This window comes from Jaculus jaculus, chromosome 12 (assembly GCF_020740685.1).
Source record: "Jaculus jaculus isolate mJacJac1 chromosome 12, mJacJac1.mat.Y.cur, whole genome shotgun sequence".
Classification (NCBI taxonomy): Eukaryota; Metazoa; Chordata; class Mammalia; order Rodentia; family Dipodidae; genus Jaculus; species Jaculus jaculus.
The window spans coordinates 30455799-30480395 of NC_059113.1; the positions used below are offsets into that span (position 1 = coordinate 30455799).

A 24597-nucleotide genomic window follows, 5' to 3' on the forward strand; every position below is an offset into this window, starting at 1 on the left:
ACTGACACCCATCTTCCACATGGAAGGAGCCATTATAAGGACCCTAGGAGTATCCTAAAGCGACAACCAGCATTCTCTCAGGCATCAGAGCTAAGCCAGTGGCCTCAGGTTCGCTAAACGTAAGAGCACATGGGCCAGGGACTCTCATGATATCTGATGCTGAGTCCATTTTTTGAGGCAGGATCTTAACTCTAATCCAGGCTGACCTGGAATTTGCTCTGTAGCCAGGGAGGCCTTGAATTCACAGTGATCCTATTTCAGCCTCCCAACTGCTGGGATTACAGGGATGAGCACAACGCTTGACTTTGTTGCTAGGTCTTACACTTTTAGAACATATAGTTCTCCTGGTCCCACAGGACTCTGACTCTTACTGTTCCAGTCATTTATTTCATATTTTGAGTTCAAGCCCAGCTCCATATATATTCCCCTTGGGAGAAGCTCATTGCTGGTTTGGTTTCAGTTTTCTGGAGCAGGGGCTAAGTAAGAAAGCAGCAGGAGTGTTCACTAGACCTCCATCAGGTCTCAGCAATGCACAGTCCCTTATGGAGCAAACCTGGCCCAAGAAGGTGTGCTGCTCAGCCCAATCAGGCTAGCCAGAGCTGTCAGCTTGAACCTCTATCAGGAGTTCTTGGATTTCCGCTCCTTCCTGGCCCGGGACGCCATGACCTTGAAGAAGAGCCCAGGAGCCAGAGTTCGGAGGTAAATGGCCACAGAAGGCAGGAAGTCAGCCAGGACCACATCTTTTTTCCTCTTCCCCACAGCAGCAAGGACATCCAGAGCCACTTCAGCAGGACTTCGGCCCTGGGCTGTATTCTTGTCCATAGCTACAGTTAAAAAAATAAATAAAGGCACATGAGGCAAAGTCCCTTTGAGGGCAAGGCAGGATCCACAGGCCAGCTCCCCACAGTCCCATCAGGGATGTCTTTCCCAAAGAGCGTAATTTTACACTGAGGAAATGAGGAACCACTGGCAAGCGAGGGAAAGGAAAGTACACAGGATGAGAGGACAAGATAGACTAGGCATGCTAATAATGCTACAAAGTCCCCTGCCTGGTCGTCTATGACATGCCAACAGCCAGCACAGATAGGTCTCAAAGTGGTTCCCAGATCACATCTGAGGAGAAGCTTCCTGACCCTGGATGTTCTACAACTGGGAAACAACCAGTGACTAGGAAAGGTACACAATTTACTTTCCTGGCTAGCTCAGCCCCAAACTGCTGGAGGACAGTGGTTGCCATCTGACCCCACGCATGCCCCCAGAGCAGTCGGGAGTAAAGAGAGAGCCCAGCTTCCAATGGCATGCAGTAACTGGGTAAGAGACAGCTGGACGGGTGAGAGGCAGAGGGTAACAGTGGCCGATGTTCTTTCTTCACTAACGGCAGGCATTTGACCAGCAAAGCAGGACCAGTGGGCAGGTACAGAAGGGAGTCCCCTAGCACACTGTCAGCTGATCGTGGCCTCCCCTACCAGTTATCTTCCTTCACTGAATGCTCACCACAGGAGAATGGGAAGTCTTAACTGCTAGAGAAAGAAATGTTTATGCTGAATCTTCTGGGATAAACAGGCATGCAGCTCTTGCCACTGTAGCTTTCTGTGGAAAATCTACAGCAGCAGCTACCACGCAGGACAGGGTAGTCAGGTCTGGCTAGGCAACATGGAGGACCAGCAGGCCCTGGGCAACATCTGCAACACAGACCCAAGGGAGAGTCTATCCCACGACGCAGGGCCTGGTGGGCAGTCTTCAACAGAAAGACAGGGCTGGCTCCAACACTCATGGAGACAGAAGTCAACTGCTTCCTTCCTGGCCCTGTATCTGCATGGTAGGCCTGGGCGGCTCAGCCCACAAACAGCACCTGCAAGTCAGTTTCACAGTGCCTCCAATTTGAAGCAAGATGGAAATGCTGATACTGTTCTCCACACTCAACATGGCCCTGAAACCAGTCATTTCTCCAACAGCAGACAAAGGGGCAGGTCAGCCTCCCCTTATTAGCCATGAGTTGGTTTAGTCCTAATTGTGAACATATGGGATATAAGGATGGGTTAATGGGAAGCTTGGTGGCACTTCAGTTATTTTTAATTGGGGGGGGGTGGTTTTGAGATAGGGTGTTGCTCAAGTCCAGGCTGGCCTCAAATTCACAGCGATCCTCCTACCTCTGCCTTTAGATTACTGGGATTAAACGTGTGCACCACCACGCCCAGCTCAATTGAGGAACTTTCTGCCCCTCAGTCCTCTAAGTAAGGGGTCCCGTTCTTAAAGCTGCAGTGGTGGCGATAAGGCCAAGGGCGGCTCAGTGGGGAAACAACGCTTAGGCAGCAGTCCGTATCTGCAACCAATGTTCGGGCCAAGGCTTTTAATTTTGAAAATTACATTCCAAATGAAAACAACCAGAAATTAACGGAGGTAAGAGTAGCATGATGCATGATCACCAATCAATAGCTCTTTGTGAGGAAGGAGAGAAACCAGGCCTTACCTCCATATATGGAGCCATCACCTGTGACAGCATTGACAGAGAGGTTGGTGTGGATGTAGCCAGGACTTATCACAGTAACCTCGATCGCATCCTGTTCCATCTCTGCACGCAGGCAGTCAAAGAACGCCTGGGTTGCATGCTTGGAAGCTGCATCTGCAGACATGGACAGAGGTGATGAATGTTCTTGTTCTTAACAAGGCCTAAAGCAGCCATTAGAACAAAGCAGCACCAGCTGGGCTTTTACCTGGTACATGTGGCCAGCCTCTGAGAGGACCCTGCCAAGCGGGTTTTGTGGTCTAGGGGCCCTCAGTGACAGAAGTGCCCCAGAGGCGCCTTCGTGTGTCGTTTCAGTCTCTTCCCTGCCGGGTGTGCTCCCAAAGCCTGCCTGCATGAGTGCTGTGCAGACCCAGGCCTGGCTCTCAAGAACTTCTTACAAGCTGGGCGTGGTGGCACACGCCTTTAATCCCAGCACTTGGGAGGCAGAGGTAGGAGGATTGCCATGAGTTCAGGGCCACCCTGAGATGACAGCTAATTCCAGGTCAGCCTGGACCAGAGTGAGACCCTACCTCGAAAACAAAAAAAAGAACTTCTTACAGCTTCCATCTGGAGAAACCTGAACTTGCTCCACCTGGAGGAGGGGCCTCTCCTCCCCCGCAGCAGCTCCCCAGCCTGGTGCCAGGTACTTTGAGGGACACAGCGACCCCAGAGCCAGGCTCTTGAGAAACAAACCAGCATCTCTACAGAAGAGCTGCTACCTCCAGCTCACAGTCCTGAACTTAGTTTTGCTCTCAGCACCTAGCCGCCAAGCAGACAGGAAAAAAACCCATTGACAGCAGCCAGGCTGCTGTAGTCAAGTCCACACTGCTTCCATGCACAGTGGGTCCTCCCCTGGGCACACAGGGTGCTGTGCACCCATGCAGATCCCATGACGTATTCTCAGTAACAGCACCCACATAAACAGCTAGGCGTGGCTGCACATATATGTAACCCCAGTACTATGTGGAGCAGAGACTGGAGAATCTGGAGTTCCCCAAAACAGCAAACTCTGGAATCAGTGGACAGCTCCATTTCAAGGAAACACACAGAGGAGTGACAGAGGGGGACACCTACTAGCTCCTTTGGTCTCCACGCCTGCACAGGGTGTGTGAACCTACATACATGCATACACCATATACGCTACACATACGACACACATGCAAAAAATAAAAAAAGCCAGGCATGGTGGCTCACATCTGTAATCTCAACATGTAGGTGGATTACTGTGAGTTTGAGGCCAGTCTGGGCTACAGAGTGAGTTCTAGGTCAGCCTTGGCTAGAGTGAGACCTTGCCTCAATAAATAAATAAATGGGCCCCCAAACAAGAAACTCCATTCTATGTACTTGCTAGCATAACATGGACAGAGAGATGAGGTGACATCTGACATTGGGGCACCCCACTCTCCTATAGGAAGGTGACCATGGGAACTGGAAGTCAATTTTTTGTGTTTGTTTTGTTTCGAGGTAGGGTCTCACTCCAGTCCAGGTTGACCTGGAACTCATTCTGTAGTTCTACACTGGCCTCACACTCATAGCAATTTTCCTACCTCTGCCTCCCTAGTGCTGGGATTAAAAGTGCACACCACTATACCCAGCTCCTGAAAGTCTTTTTTTTTTTTTTTAAAGTAAGAGAGTGAAAGTGAGAGAGAGAATTGGCATGCCAGGGCCTCAGCCACAAGCAGTCAAACTCTAGATGTGTGTGTCCCCTTGGGTACATGTGCAACCTCGTGCACTTGGGTCACTATGTATCTGGCTTACATGGGACATGGAAAGTCGAACATGAGTCCTTAGGTTTTGCAGACAAGCACTTTAACCACTAAGCCATTTCTCCAGCCCTGAAAGTCAAAAAAAATTTAAAAACTTTAAAAAATTTTATTTTTATTTGAAAGACAGGGAAAAGGGGGTGGGGAGAATGGGTGCGCCAGGGAATCCAGCACTGCAAACAAACTCCAGACGCATGCGCTACCTTGTGCATCTGGCTTACGTGAGTCCTGGGGAGTCAAACCTGGGTCCTTTTGCTTTGTAGGCAAGCGCCTTACCCACTAAGCCATCTCTTCAGCCCTCACTTTTTTGTTTCTTTGTTTTGGTTTTGATTTTTCAAGGTAGGGTCTTACTATAGCCCAGGCTGACATGGAATTCACTATGTAATTTCAAGGTGATCCTGAACTCATGGCAATCCTCCTACCCCTGCCTCCCAAGTGCTGGGATTAAAGGTGTGCACCACCATGCCTGGCTTCTGAAAGTCAATATTTTTTAAAGATTATTTACTTATTTATTTATTAGAGAGAGAGAAAGGGCATGCCAGGGCCTCTAGCTACTGCAAATGAGCTCCAGATGCATGTGCCACCATTGTGCATCTGGTTTATGTGGGACCAGGAGAATCAAACTTGAGTCCTCAGGCTTCACAGGCAAGCATCTTAACCGCTAAGCCATCTCTCCAGCCCTGAAAGTCTTTTTTTTTTTTTTTTTGGTGTTTTCTGAGGTAGGGTCTCACTTTAGCTCAGGCTGACCTGGAATTCACTGTGTAGTCTCAGAGTGGCCTTGAACTCACTGCGATCTTCCTACCTCTGCCTCCCAAGTGCTGGGATTAAAGGCATGGACTACAACACTCAGCTTGAAAGTCAATTTTTAATGTTTTGATTTTGCCTAAAGATTTCTACTTCTTGGAATTTATCTTATTAAAATTGCCCTGTGAACACCCAGAAATGGAAATATTCACAGATACTCAATGTCATAAATCAGTGCTAAAGGTCAAAGCCTGAAGTGGGAGAAATTCTCCAGTGTCCATGAAAATGGCTAATTATGCCACATCTATTCATCCTTGTCTCTATATCCACTTAAAAGGATGAATAAATAGTATAGAGAATATCTGCAGGTCCCCCAAATGGCAAGCTCTGGAATCAGTGAAGGACTCCATCCCAAGGAAACATGCAACTGAGTGATGAAGAGGAACACCTCCTTTCTCCTTTGGTCTCCATGTATTTATTAAGTAGGTCAAGCAAGTCTCAAAACAGTAAGCAAAATGTGGGCTGGAGAGATGGCTTAGTGGTTAAGCACTTGCCTGTGAAGCCTAAGGACCCCGGTTCGAGGCTGCATTCCCCAGGACCCATGTTAGCCAGATGCACAAGGGGGCGCACACGTCTGGAGTTCATTTGCAGTGGCTGGAAGCCTTGGCACGCCCATTCTTTCTTTCTCTCTCTCTCTCCCCTTCTTTCTCTCTCTGTCGCTCTCAAATAAATTAAAAAAATTAAAAAAAAAAAAAAAAACAGTAAGCAAAATGTGATCCCAGTGCTGTTTGATTATATGCAGAAAAGAAATGAAGGCACATGCACCAAAATGCTAAAATAATTTTAGTTCAGAGCCCTCCAGGTCTCAGGGGGGTCTCTATTTGCAAATAAGATGTCCACACAGAAGTAAAGACACCTGCCCAAGTTCATGCAGGGTAAGAAGTGGAGATGGGATTTGAACCTGGGCATGGGTCCTGGCAAAATTCCCTCATGGGCCGGGTGTGGTGACGCACACCTTTAATCCCAGCCCTTGGGAGGCAGAGGTAGGAGGATCGCCGTGAGTTCGAGGCCACCCTGAGACTCCATAGTGAATTCCAGGTCAGCCTGGGCTAGAGTGAGACCCTACCTCAAAACAAACAAACAAAAAAAAAGGACTGGAGAGATAGCTTAGTGGTTAAGCACTTGCCTGCAAAGCCAAAGGACCTTGGTTGGACATGTGTCTGGAGTTCTCTTGCAGTGGCTGGAGGCCCTGGCACGCCTATTCTCCCCCTCCCCTCAAATAAATAAATAAAAATTAGCCAGGCGTGGTGGCACATGCCTTAAATTCCAGCACTCAGGAGGCAGAGGTAGGAAGGCTGCAGAGAATTTGAGGCCACCCTAAGATTACATAGTGAATTCCAGGTCAGCTCGGGTTAGAGTGAGACCCTACTTTGAAAACAAACAAACAAACAAAATGCCAAACGCTTGCACCACCTAGTGGGCATATGTGACCTTGCTTGCCTCACCTTTGTACATCTGGCTTATGTGGGATCTGGAGTAGAATATGAGTCATTAGGCTTCACAAGCAAGTGCTTTAACTGCTAAGCCATCACAGCCCTCCCTTTTTTAATTTTTTTTTTTGGAGATAAGGTCCCATTCTAGCTCAGGCTAACCTAGAATTCACTATGGAGTCTCAGGGTGGGCTTAAACTCACAGTGACTCTTCTACCTCTGCCTACCCAGTTCTGGGATTAAAGGCGTGTACCACCATGGCCAGCTTAAACATTTTGAAAATAAGTTGATTTATTTGAGACAGAGAAAGAAGCAGACAGTGAGTATGGTGGAGGGGCATACCAGGGCCTCCTGCCACTGTAGACAAACTCCAGAAGCATGTACCACTTTGTGTATCTGGCATTATGTGGGTAGTGGGGAATCTAACCCAGGCTGTCAGGATTTGCAAACAAGTGCCTTAACTGCTAGGCCATCTCTCCAGCTTACCATATCATTTTTTTGTTTGTTTGTTTGTTTTTGTTTTTCAAGGTAGGGTCTCACTCTAGTGCAGGCTGGCCTGGAATTCACTAATCTCATGGTATTCTTGAACTCATGGCAAGCATCTTACCTCTGCCTCGCAAGTGCTAGGATTAAAGGCAGGCACCACCATGGTAAGATATATTTTTACTTATTGAAGACACACACACACACAGAGAATGGGCATGTCAGGGCCTCTAGCCATTGCAAATGAACTCCAGATGCATGCAGTACCTTGTGCATCTAGCTTATATGGGACCTGGGGAATCAAACATGGGTCCTTATGCTTTCCTGGCAAGTGCCTAAACCACTAAGCTATCTCTCCGGCCCTCATTTTTATAACTGGGAAAAAATAAAAATGCTTTGGAGGGAAGAGGAGGATGTACTCACATGCTGATCGAAAAGGAATGCTGATTTTGCCCTGGATGCTGCTGATGGTGACAATGTGACCTTGCTTCCTCTTGACCATGGAGGGCAGGAGCGCTGAGGGGAGACAGTGGAAAGTTAGGTTTTCACCCGTCACTGTGCCAGATGCTGCTGGAGGCCACTGGGGAACATTCCTATGAATAGTTCTCCATGGAGCACCACAGGACAGGAGGGAAACAACAGGTGGCACCAGCAACAACCAGCAACGTCCCCTTGTCCTACATACCAGAATATGCCGACCTCGGCTGGCTGCGGAACCATGGAGAGGACATGCAAAACAGTGCCAGTGAGGGCACCACTGATAGGAGGGCAGAAGCAGATCAAATACAAATCTAGGCCAGGTGTGGCAACTCACACCTAAAATCCCAGGTCAGCCTGAGCTAGAGACCTTGCCTCAATAAATAAATAAAGCTGGGCGTGGTGGCGCACGCCTTTAATCCCAGCACTCAGGAGGCAGAGGTAGGAGGATCACCGTGAGTTCGAGGCCACCCACCATAAGACTACAGAGTGAAATCCACGTCAGCCTGAGTGAGACTCTACCTCGAGAAACCAATAAATAAATAAATAAAATAACGAATGAATGAAGCTGGGCATGGTGGTAAATGTCTTTGATCACAGCACTTGGGAGGCAGGGGTAGGTGGATGGCCTTGAGTTCAAGGCCAGCCTACAGAGTGAATTCCAGGTCAGCCTGGGCTAAAGTGAGACCATACCTCAAAAAAGACAAAACAAGAGGGAATTAACACTAGATTTTTTTATAATCATGGAAAATGCTAATAAAAATTAAAAAAAAAAAACAATAAGTAGATGAATGAGTGATATAAAATAAAATGCAAGCCTGGAATAGGCAAAAAGCAAATGCCTAAGCTAATGACCACAACCACTGCATGGGAGACAGTGGGTGGGGACAGGCAATGTCTCACCAAAAAGAAACCAGGTGAGACAAAAGGCAAGTTTATGATTAGTGTTCATGTCTCGTTTGACCCAAGATGGCTACCTTTAGTTAGAGCAACCGGACCAAAGTAGTTTGTCTCCATCAACTTCCTGTCCACGTCCACTGTGGTGTCTGTGATGGTACCACGGAAGCTGATGCCAGCATTATTGATGAGGATATCCACATAGCCAAAGCACTGCAGAATTTTGGTTGCTGCAACAGAGATGGCCCCAGGATCAGAGAGGTCGAAGGTCACTGTGTGCGGCTTGTGGGTCTGTCCCTGGTCAAATACAAGACATTGATGCATCAACTGAAAGCCATGTGAGCTATGTGTCCCTGCCTTTTGTGGTTTTTTTTGGTTTTTTTGAAGTAGGGTCTCAATCTAACTCAGGCTGACTTGGAATTTACTATGCAGTCTCAGGGTGGCCTTGAACTCACAGCGATCCTCCTACCTCAGCCTCCTGAGTGCTGGGATTAAAGGCGTGCACCACTACGCCCTGCTGTCCCTGCTTTTGAGGCCTGGGACTGGCCCGCTGGCCACAAGAGGATGCAAGTTGTAGCAGCTCTTTCTAAGAAGCAGCCTATGGAGTTCCTGCCCGTGGTGCTCACACCTGTCCCGGCAGCTCTTCTCCTGAACGGAAGATGACTAGTGACGAGTACACCTTACAAGATGTGACTATGGGCCGGGCGTGGTGGCGCACGCCTTTAATCTCAACATTCAGGAGGCAAAGGTAGGAGGATCACCGTGAGTTCAAGACCACCCTGAGAACATAGTGAATTCCAGACCAGCTCTGAGCTAGAGTGAGACTCTACCTCGGAGAAACAAAAAACAAACAAAAAAGATGTGACTCTGGGCCCTTCATGTCCGGCCCACGCAGGCTCGTGTACGGTGTACACTGCTCTAGCAGGTTGCCACAGGAGCTGTTAATCACAGCCACTTTGCTCCGCCAGGGACTCATGGACAGGGTTGCTCATTTGTTCATGAAACATTACTTACAGGTCACATATGTGCCTGGCACTGGGCATGGCAGAACATATGCCATAGTTTCTGACCGCTGAAGCACAGTCCAGAGGGGCGGTCAAATAATAGGGTCGATTACTACAAAGAGAGCTGCAAAGAACTAGGGGTGCTAGAAGACTGAGGAACTGAGCCGTGGAGCTCGGAGGATTCCTCCGGGAATAAGAGTGATGAGAGTGAGACGGCGAGTGCGAGCGAGGTCAGAGAAGATAGCAGAACAGGATGTGCCAGGAGCCCGTCTCCCACCCAGACTGCAGCACTACACAAACTCTCTGAAGTGCTTCTTTTGCAACTCAAATTTACCTAAATGCTTGCGACTTCCAGGGACATGGTTTGCTGCCAGACTGTCATTAACTTTGGTGGATTTCCACCATCCACTGCCACCCGCAACTTGGGAAGCAGCTCTGTGGAAAAGCAATCCACATTTCTGAGGAAGCTTGCAGGAGCCAGGGCAGGCAATAAGAACCTTGTTCTTCACATAATGGGTAACCTGTTACTCTGATGCCCATGCAGCCCAAGGGCAGGTGACACTGTTTCAACCACGACCAGCTGATGCAGCCTCTAGCAGACCTAAGGACCTGCACCTGCTGTAGAGCATTCGAAATTATATGGAAATCTCTAGAAAGGGCTGGAGATATGGTTCAGCAGTTAAAGTACCTGTCTGCAAAGCCTAAGGACCAGAGTTCAATTCCCAAAGCATGCGTTTGAAGTTTGTTTGCAGTGTCCAGAGGCCCTGACACACTCATTCTCTCTGTCTCTCTCTCTCTCACTCTTTATCAAATAAAGTAAAGTAAATATCTACAACAAAAGACCTGAGGAAGCTGAGTTCCTTAGCTAGACAAAGACACTGCAACAACTGTCTCTACAATGCTGACACAACAAAGGACGGCATGGGCAAAGACAGGAAACTGAATCAGCACAAAGAACATTTCATTAAGGGGGAAATTAAAAAAAGAAGTTCTCGCCAGCCAAGGTGGCACATGCCTTTAATCCCAGCATGCAGGAAGCAGAGGTAGGAAGACTGCTGTGAGTTCAAGGCTACACTGATTCTACAAAATAAATTCCAGGTCAGCCTGGGCTAGAGAGCAGGACCCTACTTCAAAAAACCAAAAACTAAAATAAAATAAATTCTGGAACTGAAATATAAAATAAATGAAATGGAAAAATATACTGAGTTAAGGCAGGTGAAGGAAAATGGAGAGAACTGGTAAACTTTAACAAGGATAATTTAAATGACCAAATCTAAGGAGAAAAATAAAAAAGTACAGTAAGAGCCTAAGAGATCTGGGGTAGAATCTACGAAGCAAGGCAACCTGCAAACTGTGGGGATCTGAGAGGTAAGGGCATTTAAAGACACAGTGTTGGTGAAATACATGAATTGGCACATCTACCAGGTTCAACAGCAAGTAGCATAAACTGAGTGACCAACATTGATATTAATTAATTAATCCCCCCCCCCTTTTTGAGAAAGAGACACAAAGGGAGAATGGGCATATCAGGACTTCAGCCACTATAAACAAAATCCAGATGCATGTGCCACCTTGTGCACATGGCGTATGTGGGTCCTGGGGAATCAAACCTGGGTCTCTTGGCTTTGCAGGCACATGCCTTAATCACTAATCCATCTTTCTAGCCCTATTTATTTTTTAAATGATTTTTTATTTATTTACTTTTTTGTTTTTCAAGGTTGGGTCTCATTCTAGTCCAGGCTAACCTGGAATTCACTATGTAGTTTCAGGTTGTCCTCGAACTCACGGTGATCCTCCTAACTCTGCCTCCAGAGTGCTGGGATTAAAGGCTTGCACCACCATGCCTGACCCTATTTTATTTTATTTAATTTTTTTTTTTTATTTATTCATTTGAGAGCGACAGACACAGCGAGAAAGACAGACAGAGGGAGAGAGAGAGAATGGGCACGCCAGGGCTTCCAGCCTCTGCAAACGAACTCCAGACGCGTGCGCCCCCTTGTGCATCTGGCTAACGTGGGACCTGGGGAACCGAGCCTCAAACCGGGGTCCTTAGGCTTCACAGGCAAGCGCTTAACCGCTAAGCCATCTCTCCAGCCCCCTATTTTATTTTTGAAAGAGAGAGAGAGGGCACGCCAGGGAACTGGAAATTCAAACAAGCATTCTTCAGCTTTGCAGGTGTTGCAGTCCGGTTCGCATTTCTGGTAGAAATCACCCAACCAAGAGTAACTTCTGGGAAAAAGAGGTTTATTTTGGCTCACAGGCTTGAGGGGAAGCTTCACGATGGCAGGGGAAAACGATGGCATGAGCAGAGGGTGGACATCACCCCCCGGCAAACATAAGATGGAACACAGCAACAGGAGGGTGTGCCAAACACTGGCATGGGGAAACTGGCTATAAAGCCCATAAGCCCGCCCCCAACAATACACTCCCTCCAGGAGGCATTAATTCCCAAATATCCATCAGCTGGGAACCTAGCATTCAGAACACCTAAGTTTATGGGGGACACCTGAATCAAACCACCACATTCCGCCCCTGGCGCCCATAAACTGATAATCATACATGATGTAAAACGCAATGCATTCATCTCATTTTAAAAGTCCCCATAGTTTTTATCAATCCTAAAGATGTTCATACATCCCCATATTCCAAGATCTTTTAACTGAGCCATAATACCAAAAAATAACCTCAAAAAACCCATACTGGCACAGATTAATATTCACATTGCAAAAGATGGCATTGGGCATAGCAAAGAAACATTCAACCAATACAAGATTTAAAACAACCAGGGCAAATATCAAACTCTGTAGCTTCAAGTCCAGTAACTCTAACCAGTGACAAATCTTCAAGTCCAATAATTCTAACCAGCAACAAGTCTCTGGCATTCCAATTCTGCCCCTCCAGCTAGGCTACTCACAGTCCTGGAAAACTTCATCGGGGCCGGCAGCTCCTCGGCAGCCATCTCATGGTCCCGGCATCTCCACTGGGTCTCCACTGCAAGCCATGGTTCATCCTCATGGCCCCATGGGGTCTCTGTACAGGCAACCAGCAAACCCGCTTCACACTGCCCATGGCCATTTCCAAAACACAAGACCATGTTGCAAACTCAATGACCCTCTTTCCAGCATTTCTTATACTCTATGATACCAGGTAGGGTGCCAATTTGTTAATCCAGGGGGGAAATAAAGCAGACTTTGAAGAACAGGACACTCCTTAAGCACTCAGACCCCTTCTAAAGAATCTACATTCTTCTTGTTGCCCCAGTGCAGGTCAGCTAGCCCAGTCTCAAAGGTTGTAATCTCTCAGTTGCAGCTGAATGTGCAATAGTTCACCCAAAGATTTTTCTTTCTGTGCCATATCCCTCTGCACACACCAGTTCATTTCTACGCAAAGCAACCCTGCACAACTTCTCAGGACATGGGCACAAGAGCAAGCTTCTCACACAAACTGCTAGCCCAGTCCAGGCAAAGCTCTTTCTCACCCTCATAAGCCAAACCTCACAGTCCATAGTTCTCACTGCCTTCAGGTCTTGCAACTCAGACCAGAATAGTTCATCAAGCTGTACTTACAGCACTGCAAGGCATCTCTTAGGCCAAAGTTTCAAATCCTTCCACATTCCTCTTGAAAATCAGCTCCAAAAGGCCAAAGCCACACAGTCGGGTGTCTAGCAGCAACCTCACTCCGGGTACCACTTTACTGTTGCAGTCCGGTTCGCATTGCTGGTAGAAATCACCCAACCAAGAGTAGCTTCTGGGAAAAAGAGGTTTATTTTGGCTCACAGGCTTGAGGGGAAGCTTCACGATGGCAGGGGAAAACGATGGCATGAGCAGAGGGTGGGCATCACCCCCTGGCAAACATAAGATGGACCACAGCAACAGAAGGGTGTGCCAAACACTGGCATGGGGAAACTGGCTATAAAGCCCATAAGCTCGCCCCCAACAATACACTCCCTCCAGGAGGCATTAATTCCCAAATATCCATCAGCTGGGAACCTAGCATTCAGAACACCTAAGTTTATGGGGGACACCTGAATCAAACCACCACAGCAGGCAAGTGCCTTACCCACTAAGCCATCTCCCCTATTTATTTATTTTTGAGACAGGGGGCAGTTAGAGAGAATGAGCACAACAGGGCCTCTAAGCCACTGCAAACGAACTCCAGACGCATGCACCACCTTATGCATCTTGCTTACGTGGGTCCTGGGCGATCAACCCTGTGTCCTTAGGCTTTGCAGCCAAGTGCTTTAACCACTAAACCATCTCTCCAGTCTTATCTGTCTTTTGATAGTTTGATTATAAGTTATGGGGCTGGAAAGATGGTTTACTGGTTAAAGCACTTGCCTACAAAGCCTAAGGACCCAGGAGTGATAGTCCAGAACCCACGTAAGCCAGATACACAAGGTGACGCATACATCTGGAGCTCGTTTGCAGTGGCTAGAGGCCATGGCGTGCTCATTGTCTAACTGCCCCCCTTCTGCCTCCGCTCAAATAAGTACTTTTTTTGAAAAAAATTCTTAAAAGTTGAAAAGAGAATCTTGGAAATAGCAAAAGAGAAGCAACTCTTCACACAAAAGGGATCCTCAATAAGATTACCATCTCATTTCTCATCAGAAACCTTACAGGTCAGAAGCCAGTGGGCTGATATATCAAAGTGATGGGAAAAATCAAAAAACTAAGTCTAAATCTGGCACAGCTGTCCTTCAAGAATGAGTGAGAAGCCAGGTGTGGTGGCGCATGCCTTTAATCCCAGCACTTTGAAGGCAGAGGTAGGATTACAGTGAGTTCGAGGCCACCCTGAGACTACACAGTGAAATCCAGGTCAGCCTGGACTAGAGCAAAGATGTAATTAAAACTGTTGTGGCAAAAAAAAAAAAAAAAAAAAAAAAAAAAAACCTGTTGTGGCCATCTTTTTTTAATAAAGTTAAGGCATAGTTCTTCAGCCTTAGGTTAAGTAATTATTTTCAATATTCAATATGTTGAAATTCATGAGAATTAGGATTTTGGTGCATCACCACTTGATAGGAACAGTGGTTGTAAACGTTGCTAAGATGTTTTTACATAAGGTTCAAAATAATACAGAGAAAAAACAGGTAGTGGGGGCATATGTGTTAAGAATTTTCTTTAGGGCTGGAGAGATGGCTTAGCGGTTAAGCGCTTGCCTGTGAAGCCTAAGGACCCCGGTTCGAGGCTCAGTTCCCCAGGTCCCACGTTAGCCAGATGCACAAGGGGGCGCACGCGTCTGGAGTTCGTTTGCAGTGGCTGGAAGCCCTGGCGTGCCCATTCTCTCTCTCTCCCTCTATCTGTCTTTCTCGCTGTGTCTGTCGCTCTCAAATAAATAAATTAATTAATTTAAAAAAAAAAGAATTTTCTTTAGTGTAGCTACCTATAGATGAAACAGTAAACAAGTATTAAAATATTAAAATATATTTCTACTGGTCAATTGTTATAGTGTTCTGTAAACTTGAAAACTTGATCTACTCTTCGCTAATGTAATTTGAAAGCAAACTTTAAAATAAATTTGTCTGTAATTGTATATAGTTCAGATCCTGTGAAATGAAGTATGGTTATTGTAGACCAAAGGGCAAACTATAGGTAACAGAATGGAAATCATTAGTTGAGAGAAAAAGTTATCTTGAAGTGGTGATTATAAATTAATCCTTTTCCAGCCTGTACCAGAGTGAGACCCTACCTCAAAAAAACAAAAAAACAAAATTAATTAATTAATTAATCCTTTTCAAACTGATACACTTAACAAAAATCCTTATAAAATAAACATGAAGTTAATGGACTTGCTTTCGGAAAAAAAAAAAGAGGGCAGGAGGCAGGGAAAGAAGAAGAAAGAAAAGACCTAAATAAAATAAGGTTAAGAATGACTGAGGAGGGCTGGAGAGATGGCTTAGTGGTTAAGCGCTTGCCTGTGAAGCCTAAGGACCCCGGTTCGAGGCTCGGTTCCCCAGGTCCCACGTTAGCCAGATGCACAAGGGGGCGCACGCGTCTGGAGTTCGTTTGCAGAGGCTGGAAGCCCTGGCGCACCCATTCTCTCTCTCCCTCTATCTCTCTGTATCTGTCACTCTCAAATAAATAAATTTAAAAAAAAAATTAAAAAAAAAAAAATGACTGAGGAAGACACTTTACATTGGCCTCTAACTCCCACGCATACACATATGTACATGCAGATACATAAGCACCCACACATATACAAAGACCACCCCTCAAAAAAAATGATTCAGGGGTTGAGGATTTAGAAGAGTATACTAAATTTGGTCCCCAGCACAGGGGTTGGGGAAGGGAGGGCAGGAAGATGATCCAACTATATGTTATGTGTCAAAGTTACAAAGAAGGATGTTCATTACAGGCTGGAGAGAAGGCTTAGCAGTTAAAGATGCTTGCTGACTGTCTGGGTTCAATTCCCATGTAAAACCAGATGTACAAAGTGAGGCATACATCTGACATTTGTTTACAGTAGCAAGAGGTGCCCATTTCCTCTCTCTCTCACTCTTTGTAAATAAGTAATTTTAAAATCAGCCAGGTGTGGTGATGCACGCCTTTAATCCCAGCACTCAGGAGGCAGAGGAAGGAGGATCACCATGAGTTCGAGGCCACCCTGAGACTACATAGTTAATTCCAGGTCAGCCTGGGCCAGAGTGAGATCCTACCTTGTAAAACAAAAATAATAAAAGAATAATAATAATAATTTTAAAGTCATCATTCCACTACTCCTACCCTCATTAGAGGAGTAGAAGTTAGTCCGGCGCAAGGAACAGGAGTGAATTCCCACAGTAGGAACTTCCTCGGCTGCAGTGGCCCTGCCGCGGTGTGCACTGTGGAATGGTTCTTGGGCTGTGGCTCATGGTGGCTGGAGTCCAGCTTCGTTCCCTGGTCATGTGTGACCACATGGATGCTCAGCAGTCCAAAAGTGGACCACTGTGGCCTCAGATGCCCATGAAAGACAGACACAGCCCTTCCTTTCCCACAGAGCCCTCACCCTCAGCTCACCTGGGAAGCAGCGAGCTCTCTGGAAAGTTCTTCAAGAGCCTCCACATTTCGGCCACAAAGTACCAGTTTAGCACCTGCTGCATGGAAGACTCTGGCACATTCTAAGGGAAAAGAAAAGGACTTTGACAGCCAAGAATATCCACTGCTATTATTCCTCAACCCAGTCCAGTTCAAAGTCACCTGTCATAGTCAGCTCCATGCTGCTGTGGTGAACCTCCAAGCCAGACAGTTCATGAGTGGAAGGGATTTATTTGAAGCTTACAGATCCAGGGGCAGTTCCACAGTGGCAGAAGCTGGCCCCTTTATCAAACATGTAGAGTAAAACCAGCAGCAGAGCCACAGCAAGCACACTCCGGCACTCTGCACACCTTAGACTGGAATTCACATCTGCCTCTGTAACACCTTAGGGTGGGACACAGATCTACCCAGTGACACCTATTCTAGCCAGGCAGCTGGATATCGAAGTTACAGCTTTAATAAGACATCTGAGTCTATTGGGAACATAAATTCAAACTACCACATCACTCAATGTTGCAGAATGTGTGCTTCTCATGCACTCAACACATATGTGGACAGGTGCGGTAGACCATAGTGGAGTAGGAGTTAGGGCCCAACTGAAGAGTTCCTGTCCAGAGGGGGTGTGACATACATCTATCCGCAAGGCGGAGGAAGGTGAGGGAGGCAGACAACTGTGCTATGCTCACAACTTTCCCTGGTGTTCAGCAATCCTGTGGGATTGGCCCATGGTTCATGTCTGAAGAGGCCCAGCCACCCTAAGCAAAGTTCTTAACAAGCAGCAGGTGGCCTGTCCCTGAGCACTCACACAAGCAGTGCTGGCTATCAGGACAGTGTGGTCTGCTACAGCCCAGCACCATTTACCCTGCTCCTCAGCCATTAATACAGCCATACAATCAGCACCGATCCACTGGCATGATTCTGTGTAAAGTCAGGGCAGAGGGTCTCAGGAAGTGCTAGGAATAGAGGGAACCGTGCACAAAGAGTGCTCAGGAGGCCATGGGAGGTGACGCGGAGCAGAAAGTGGAGGGCCCAGGGCCTTGCTGGGCTGGGGAAGGAGTTCAGCCAGCAACATCACATGAGGCAGAGGAGGAAGATGCATCTTGCTTCCTGCTCGCCTTTCCCACAAACATGCCCTAGATAACTGCCCAGTCCCTTGCAAGTGCAGCTTTGGGAAGGGCTGTGATGCTCAGTGCTCCAGAGAATGAACTGGAGCCAGGCTTCCTATGCACCATTCTGACTTTTCTCGCCACTAATTCTGCGATCTCAGCTGAGTTACAATTTCTCTGTTTCTTCCAGTCTCCTTCTGTAAGAGATAATAACAATACCTAATTCAGAGGGAACTGAGGCTGAGTAAGTTAAAGTAGGTAATCTACAGTGTTGGATAGGGAAGGAGTACTATGAAGTTTGTTTCAAGGTAGGGTCTCACTTTAGCCCAGGTGGACCTGGAAATCACTATGTAGTCTCAGAGTGGCCTTGAACTCATGGTGATCCACCTACTTCTGCCTCCCAAGTGCTGGGATTAAAGGTATATGCCACCATACCCGGCTCCGTTTTTTGTTTTGTTTTGTTTTTGCAAGCAGAGAAAAAAAAAAAGAGGAGAGATGAGAAAGGAGGGAAGGGAGAGGGGAGAGAAGGAGAAGGGAAGAGAGGCGAAAATGGGTGCATCAGGGCCTCTTGCTGCTGCAAAAAAACTTCACACACATGTGCCATATTGTGGGTACTGGGGAACAGAACTCAGGATGGCAGGCTTTGCAAGCAAGTACCTTTAATCACTAAGCCATTTTCCCAGCCCCTATGTAGTTATTATTATTATTTTTTATATTAAGATTTATTGAGTGAGCATGGTTGGGAAGGCATGGGCAGTGGAAAACCTCATGAGTACAGAGCCTGCCACTTGTCCAGGGGACCATGACTGGGGATATATTTGACCCCGTAGCCATCAGGGATAAGCAGTTTCTCAGCTAACGTCTTCAATTTCATCTGCATGACACTTAGTAAAGCCTCATATCTTTGACATGTGGATCTTCTGGTGGCCAGGAAACTTGGACTTGACTCTCTTGCAGGGCCTCAATCACATGCTCTTTATGCTGCAGCTTGATGCAGATGGACATGATGACCTGGCTAATATGAGCTCGGCCCTTTGTGCCCTTTGGCTTTCCCAAAGCAGCCTAGATTGGGAATAGCATGAGATCAGAAATATGATATCGGGCTGGAGAGATGGCTTAGCGGTTAAGCGCTTGCCTGTGAAGACTAAGAACCCTGCTTCGAAGCTCGATTCCCCAGGACCCACGTTAGCCAGATGCACAAGGGGGCGCACGCGTCTGGAGTTTGCAGTGGCTGGAGGCCCTGGGGCGCCCATTCTCTCTCTCTCTTTATCTGCCTCTTTCTCTGTCTGTTGCTCTCAAATAAATAAATAAAAATTTAAAAAGAAAAGAAATATGGATATCCACCAACAAACTGTCTTCAAGGTACGTTGGGGCAACCTGTACAAGCAACAATTGCTACACTTCAAAGAGGCTGCTGCATTCTGACACCGCACCTCGCACCCCATGAGGACAGGAACCCAGTCAGCTTAGTTGGCTGCAGAGTATGAAGTTCTTTTTAAAATATTATTTATTTATTTATTTGGGAGAGAAACAGGTAGGGAGAGTGAGAGAAAGAGGCATGTAAGAGAGAATAGGTGTACCAGGGCCTCCAGCCACTGCAGATGAACTCCAGATGCATGTGCCTCCTTGTGCACCTGGCTTATGTGGGTCCTGGAGAATCAAACTGGGGTCCTTAGGTTTCGCAGGCAAATGCTTTAACTACTAAGCCAACTTTCCAGCCCTGAAGTATTTTTAACACTTATCTTTCATACTTTTTTTTTTGTTTTGTTTTTCGAGGTAGGGTCTCACTCTAGCTCAGGCTGACCTAGACTTCACTATGCAGTCTCAGGTGGCCTTGAACTCATGGCGATCCTTCTACCTCTGCCTCCTGAGTGCTGGGATTAAAGGTGTACACCACCACACCCGGCTAATACTTTTTTTTTTTAAGGTAGTTTCAGCCAGGCATGGTGCTATAGGTGCATAGGGGTGCCATGCATTCTGAAGGAGGCTGGTGGCTTTGTCATTGGCTCATTCTGATGAAGGGCAGATGCCCAGAAAAGTACACCACTGTTTCTACCTGTCCCTGGGTAGCCTGGTGTGGTCACAGCCCTTCTAGTAGAGTAGCAAAGGATTCCTGGCGCAGGCAGGGCGGGGCAGAAAGTAGTCCATGGGTAGGACTGCAGAAGGCTGAAACTGTTCATCTGGTTTACTTAATCAGTCTGAAGGTCAGAAGCCTTGGGCCTTGCTGGCTTCCTTACTCCATTTTGCCCTGTCTTGACCAACATGGGACATTTAAAAACTTTTTTTAAGGAATGGAGAGATAGCTTAGTGATTAAGGAGCTTGCCTGCAAAGCCAAAGGACCCAGGCTCAGCTCCTAGGACCCACGTAAACCCGATGCACAAGGGGGCGCCTGCATCTGGAGTTCATTTTTAGTGGCTAGAAGCCCTGGCATGCCCATTCTCTCTCTCTCTACCTGCCTATTTGTGTATCAATCTCTCTCTCTAATAAATAAATAAAAATTAAATATTTAAAGAATCCAAAAAACATTTTTAAAATATTTATTTGAGAGAGATATATACAGAGAAAGAGAGAGTAGAGACAAGAGAATGGGCGTGCCAGGTCCTCTAGCCACTGCAAATGGAACGCCAGACGCGTGCACCACCTTGTGCTTCTGGCTTATGTGGGTCCTGAGGAAATTAACCTGGGTCCTTTGGCTTTGCAGACAAGCACCTTAACTGCTAAGCCATCTCTCCAGCCCCAACATGGGACATTTTCTGGGTGCCAAATGGTGGCACATAGGAGGAAAGGCAGAGTCATGCTGGTGGACAGCAAGCTTCTAGAAAAAGATGGCCCAAATTCTGCTTGCACTCTGCTTTCCAGCAGCACCTCCAAGAGGAGACTGAAGTTGTAAGGAGTGGGAGAGGTGAAAACAACATATTGGAAGGATTCTACTTTTGTTTCTAAAAAAAAAAAAAAGCTGTCACCGAGAGGCAGGAAGACCAAGGGAAAGGCTGTTATCTATGTACCAGTTATCTAGGGTTACAGACAAGTCTCAGTGCTGCTGGCAGCCCTGGGCTGTAAATCAAGACAGCTGTACATGGCCATGCTTCAAGCTAGCTGAAGCCAACATCTAGAACATTCTGTTCATTTAGTCAATGGTGTTACTGTTCTACAAGGACAAGCTCATGTAGCTCAAATGTAAAAAACAGAAGACAAGCTGGGTGTGGTGGCTCATGCCTTTAATCCCAGCATTTAGGAGGCTGAGGTAGGAGGACTGGCATGAGATCAAGACCAGTCTGGGCTACAGAGTGAATTCCAGGTCAGCCTGCGCTATAGTGAGAGCCAGCTTTAAAAAGCACAAAAACAGCCAGGTGTGGTGGCGCATGCCTTTAATCCCAGCACTGAGGCAGAGGTAGGAGGATTGCATGAGTTCGTGGCCACTCTGAGACTATATAGTGAATTCCAGGTCAGCCTGGGCGAGAGCAAGTCCCTACCTAAAAAGAAAAAAAAACCTAAGCAGAAGGCAAAAGACAAGCTAGGAGAATACAGAAAGCTCACGGTATAACCCCTGACCTCAGGGCAGCAGGCATGGCAAGAGCGCCACCAAGACAACATGGATCTTCTCAGCAGATGCTAAGGCACTGCATCATTGCTTTGGCAAGATCAACAGTGGTTTCTATACCTGAAATGGCCAGTTAAGACTCTTCCCACTTTATTTGCATGGAATCCTGTTGCTAAGGTGTTAAATGGAACAAAATACAAGCACAGTGACTGGAACCTTGGAAAAGTCTGAGTGACATCACATACTACACACCCAGGTGTGGTTTCCCGCTTTATTTTTTGCTCTTCAGTACTGGTGTCAGGAGAGGAAATGAAAAGTAATAGAGGACAGTGCTCTTCTGCACAGCTTCATATCCACACCTGCCACAGTATTCCACCCAGCCAGCTTTCAAATGGTAGTGCACACCTTTAATCCCTGCACTTGGGAGGCAGGAGGCCTACCATGAGTTCAAGGCCACATTGAGACTACATAGTGAATTCCAGGTCAGCCTGGGCTAGAGTAAGATCCTACCTTAAAAAAAAAAAAAAAAAAAAACTGTTCCTTCCAGGCTGGAGAGATGGCTTAGTGGTTAAGAAACTTTCCTGCAAAGCCTAAAAACCCATGTTTGACTCCCCACATCCCATGTAAGCCAGATGCACAAGATCGCACATGCTCACAAAGTGTTGCACGTGTCTGGAGTTTGACTGCAGTGGCTAGAGGCCCTAGCATGCTAACATTCATTCTCTATCACACACACAAAATAAAAAACTGCTCCTCTCGGCTACAGATTCCTACCCAGCCCACTGCTTTCTTCCAGTGTTCTCAACAAACTATTCTTCCTTTTCTGGTCTAGAGGGTGAATTCACCCATCAATCCCTTCCCCACTACAAAATAAGTAAAATTGCTTCTCTCAAAGTGGGCATACTGATGCATGCCTGTAATTCCAGCACTCAGTAAATGGAGGATCACTGCAAGTTCAAGGCCATCCTTGTCTATATAACAAGTTCCTGGCCAGCCAGGGCTTCACAGTAATACTCTCTCTCAAAAATAGGTAAATAGGGGACTGGAGAGATGGCTAAGCAGTTAAGACACTTGCCTGTGAAGCCTAAGGACCCAGGTTCAATTCTCTACTACCCACATAAGCCAGATTCACAAGGTGACACATGTGTCTGGAGTTCATTTGAAGTGGCTAGAGGCCCTGGCACATCCATTCTCTCTCCTTTGGCTCGCTCTCTCTCTCTCTCTCTCGCTCACGCTCTCTCTCTCTCTCTCTCTCTCTCTCTCAAATAAATAAATAAGATATTTAAAACCAAATAAATAGGGCTGGCAAGATGGCTTAGCAGTTAAGGTGCTTGTTGGTAAAACCAAAGGACCTAGGTAAATAAATAAAATACTTTTATTTAAAAATAAATGCAAGGGTACCCTGAGACTACATAGTTAATTCCAGGCTGAGCCATAGTGAGATACCTCAAAAAACCCCCAAAAATTTAAAAATAAATAAATAGATAGGGGCCAGAGAAATGGCTTAGCAGTTAAGGCACTTGCCAGCAAAGCCAAAGGACCCAGGTTTGATTACCCAGTACCTATGTAAGGCCAGATGCACAAGGTAGCACATGCATCTGAAGTTTGTTTGCAGTGGACAGAGGCCTTAGCACATCACAATCTCTCTCTCTCTCTTCGTGTCTGTGTGTGTATGTGTGTGTAATCTTTCTCTACAATAAATAAATAAAATATTACAAAAACAAATAAATATTTCCTCTTCTCTTAAGATCCAGGAAGGCAGCTGCTAACTATACTATTTATAGTAGCTGAGTAAGGTTGGAGGACTGACCCATGGCAAAGAGCTTGATGGCAGCTGTGCCAGCATATCCAATGGCAGACACAGTGGTCACCACCCTCGCCCTGCATAGGTTGCCTAACAACCAATCAATATTAGGCACACAAGTAAATTCAAAGGCCTTCTCCATTCTCCCTGGATGAATGCAGATCTCTAACCCTACATGTCAGGTCCCGTCTGCATCTGTTCCTTTGTGTTCCTTCAACGTCCAGCTGCTCACAAGTCCCTGCATCACCCTACTGCTCCTATTTCTGGCCCATCTGGAATACCATTCCTTTGGTCACCCCATTCTTTTGCGGGGCCACTTCCCCAGATGAGGCTTTTGAGTTGAGCATTGGAGTCAGAAACATGGGTTTGGCTCTGAGTTCTTCACTTTCTTTTTTTATTGTTTGCTTTTGGTTTTTCGAGGTAGGGTCTCACTCTAGTCCAGGCTAACCTGGAATTCACTAGGAAGATACAAGATGGCCCCAGATTCCTAGTGCTGGGATTCAAGGTGTGCACCACCACGCCCGGCTGAGGTCTCTACTTTCTGATGGAAGTTCTAGCGCTCCTCATGCTGTTATGAATCTGAGACGGGATAAAGCGGGGGAGATCACCTAAAATGCTCATAACAAGCACTACAAGTAACTGTCTCCCCAAACATGCCTAGTTGGTAACATCCAGAGCTAATGCAGATAAGGCCGGGCCTTTCTCCAGGGGACTGTGACTTCCCCAAGGAAAGGGACCCTTCATCTGTCTGTCCAGCCCTTGGCCCACAGCCTCAATCCCACCAAACAAAATATGCAATGGCTGGGCATGCTGATGAATACCTCAAATCCCAGCCCTCAGGAAGCAGAAAGGTAGGAGGATCACTGTGAGGTGTCCCTCTCCCCACACAGATAGGATCTCACTTTAGCCCAGAATGATCTGGAATTCATGGAATACACTGTGTAGTCCCAGGGCGGCCTCAAACTCAAGCACCACGTACCTCTGCCTCCTGAGGTGTGGGATTAAAGGCATAAGACCCTGCACCTGGCTAATGGTTTTTTGTTTGTTTGTTTGTTTTTGGATGCTGTGAATTTGAGACCAGACTGTTCATAGTGAATTCCCAGGTCAGACTGGGCTAGAGTGATGGAACAGGGCAGGGGGCTCCCCAGAGTGGAGTGTCAGTCAGTGATGGAACAGGGCAGGGGGCTCCCCAGAGTGCAATGTCAGTCAGTGATGAACAGGGCAGGGGCTCCCCACAGTGGAATGTCAGTCAGTGATGAACAGGGCAGGGGGCTCCCCACAGTGGAGTGTCAGTCAGTGATGGAACAGGGCAGGGGCTCCCCACAGTGGAGTGTCAGTCAGTGATGAACAGGGCAGGGGCTCCCCAAGTGGAGTGTCAGTCAGTGATGGAACAGGGCAGAGGCTCCCCAGAGTGGAATGTCAGTCAGTGATGGAACAGGGCAGGGGGCTCCCCACAGTGGAGTGTCAGTCAGTGATGGAACAGGGCAGGGGCTCCCCACAGTGGAATGTCAGTCAGTGATGAACAGGGCAGGGGCTCCCCACAGTGGAGTGTCAGTCAGTGATGAACAGGGCAGGGGCTCCCCAAGTGGAGTGTCAGTCAGTGATGGAACAGGGCAGAGGCTCCCCAGAGTGGAATGTCAGTCAGTGATGGAACAGGGCAGGGGGCTCCCCACAGTGGAGTGTCAGTCAGTGATGAACAGGACAGGGGCTCCCCACAGTGGAGTGTCAGTCAGTGATGAACAGGGCAGGGGCTCCCCACAGTGGAATGTCA

General features: G+C 47.1%; 1 protein-coding gene and 1 non-coding gene across 2 annotated transcripts in view; both read right to left on the reverse strand.

Moving 5' to 3' along the window:
• Positions 1-367: 367 nt before the first annotated feature.
• Dhrs7b (dehydrogenase/reductase 7B) overlaps positions 368-24597 on the reverse strand; it is a 45275-nt gene continuing 21045 nt past the window's right edge. Inside the window, exons 3-7 of the mRNA XM_045131214.1 lie at positions 16357-16457; positions 8441-8657; positions 7410-7502; positions 2471-2623; positions 368-824 (exon numbers count right to left, since the gene is read on the reverse strand). Coding sequence (XP_044987149.1) covers positions 619-824; positions 2471-2623; positions 7410-7502; positions 8441-8657; positions 16357-16457 — 770 coding nt within the window. The 3' untranslated portion in view covers positions 368-618. The remainder of the gene's footprint in view (positions 825-2470; positions 2624-7409; positions 7503-8440; positions 8658-16356; positions 16458-24597) is intronic.
• LOC123453900 lies at positions 18830-18960 on the reverse strand. The gene has a single exon (XR_006633072.1). It is a non-coding gene; the product is annotated as a small nucleolar RNA SNORA70 (small nucleolar RNA).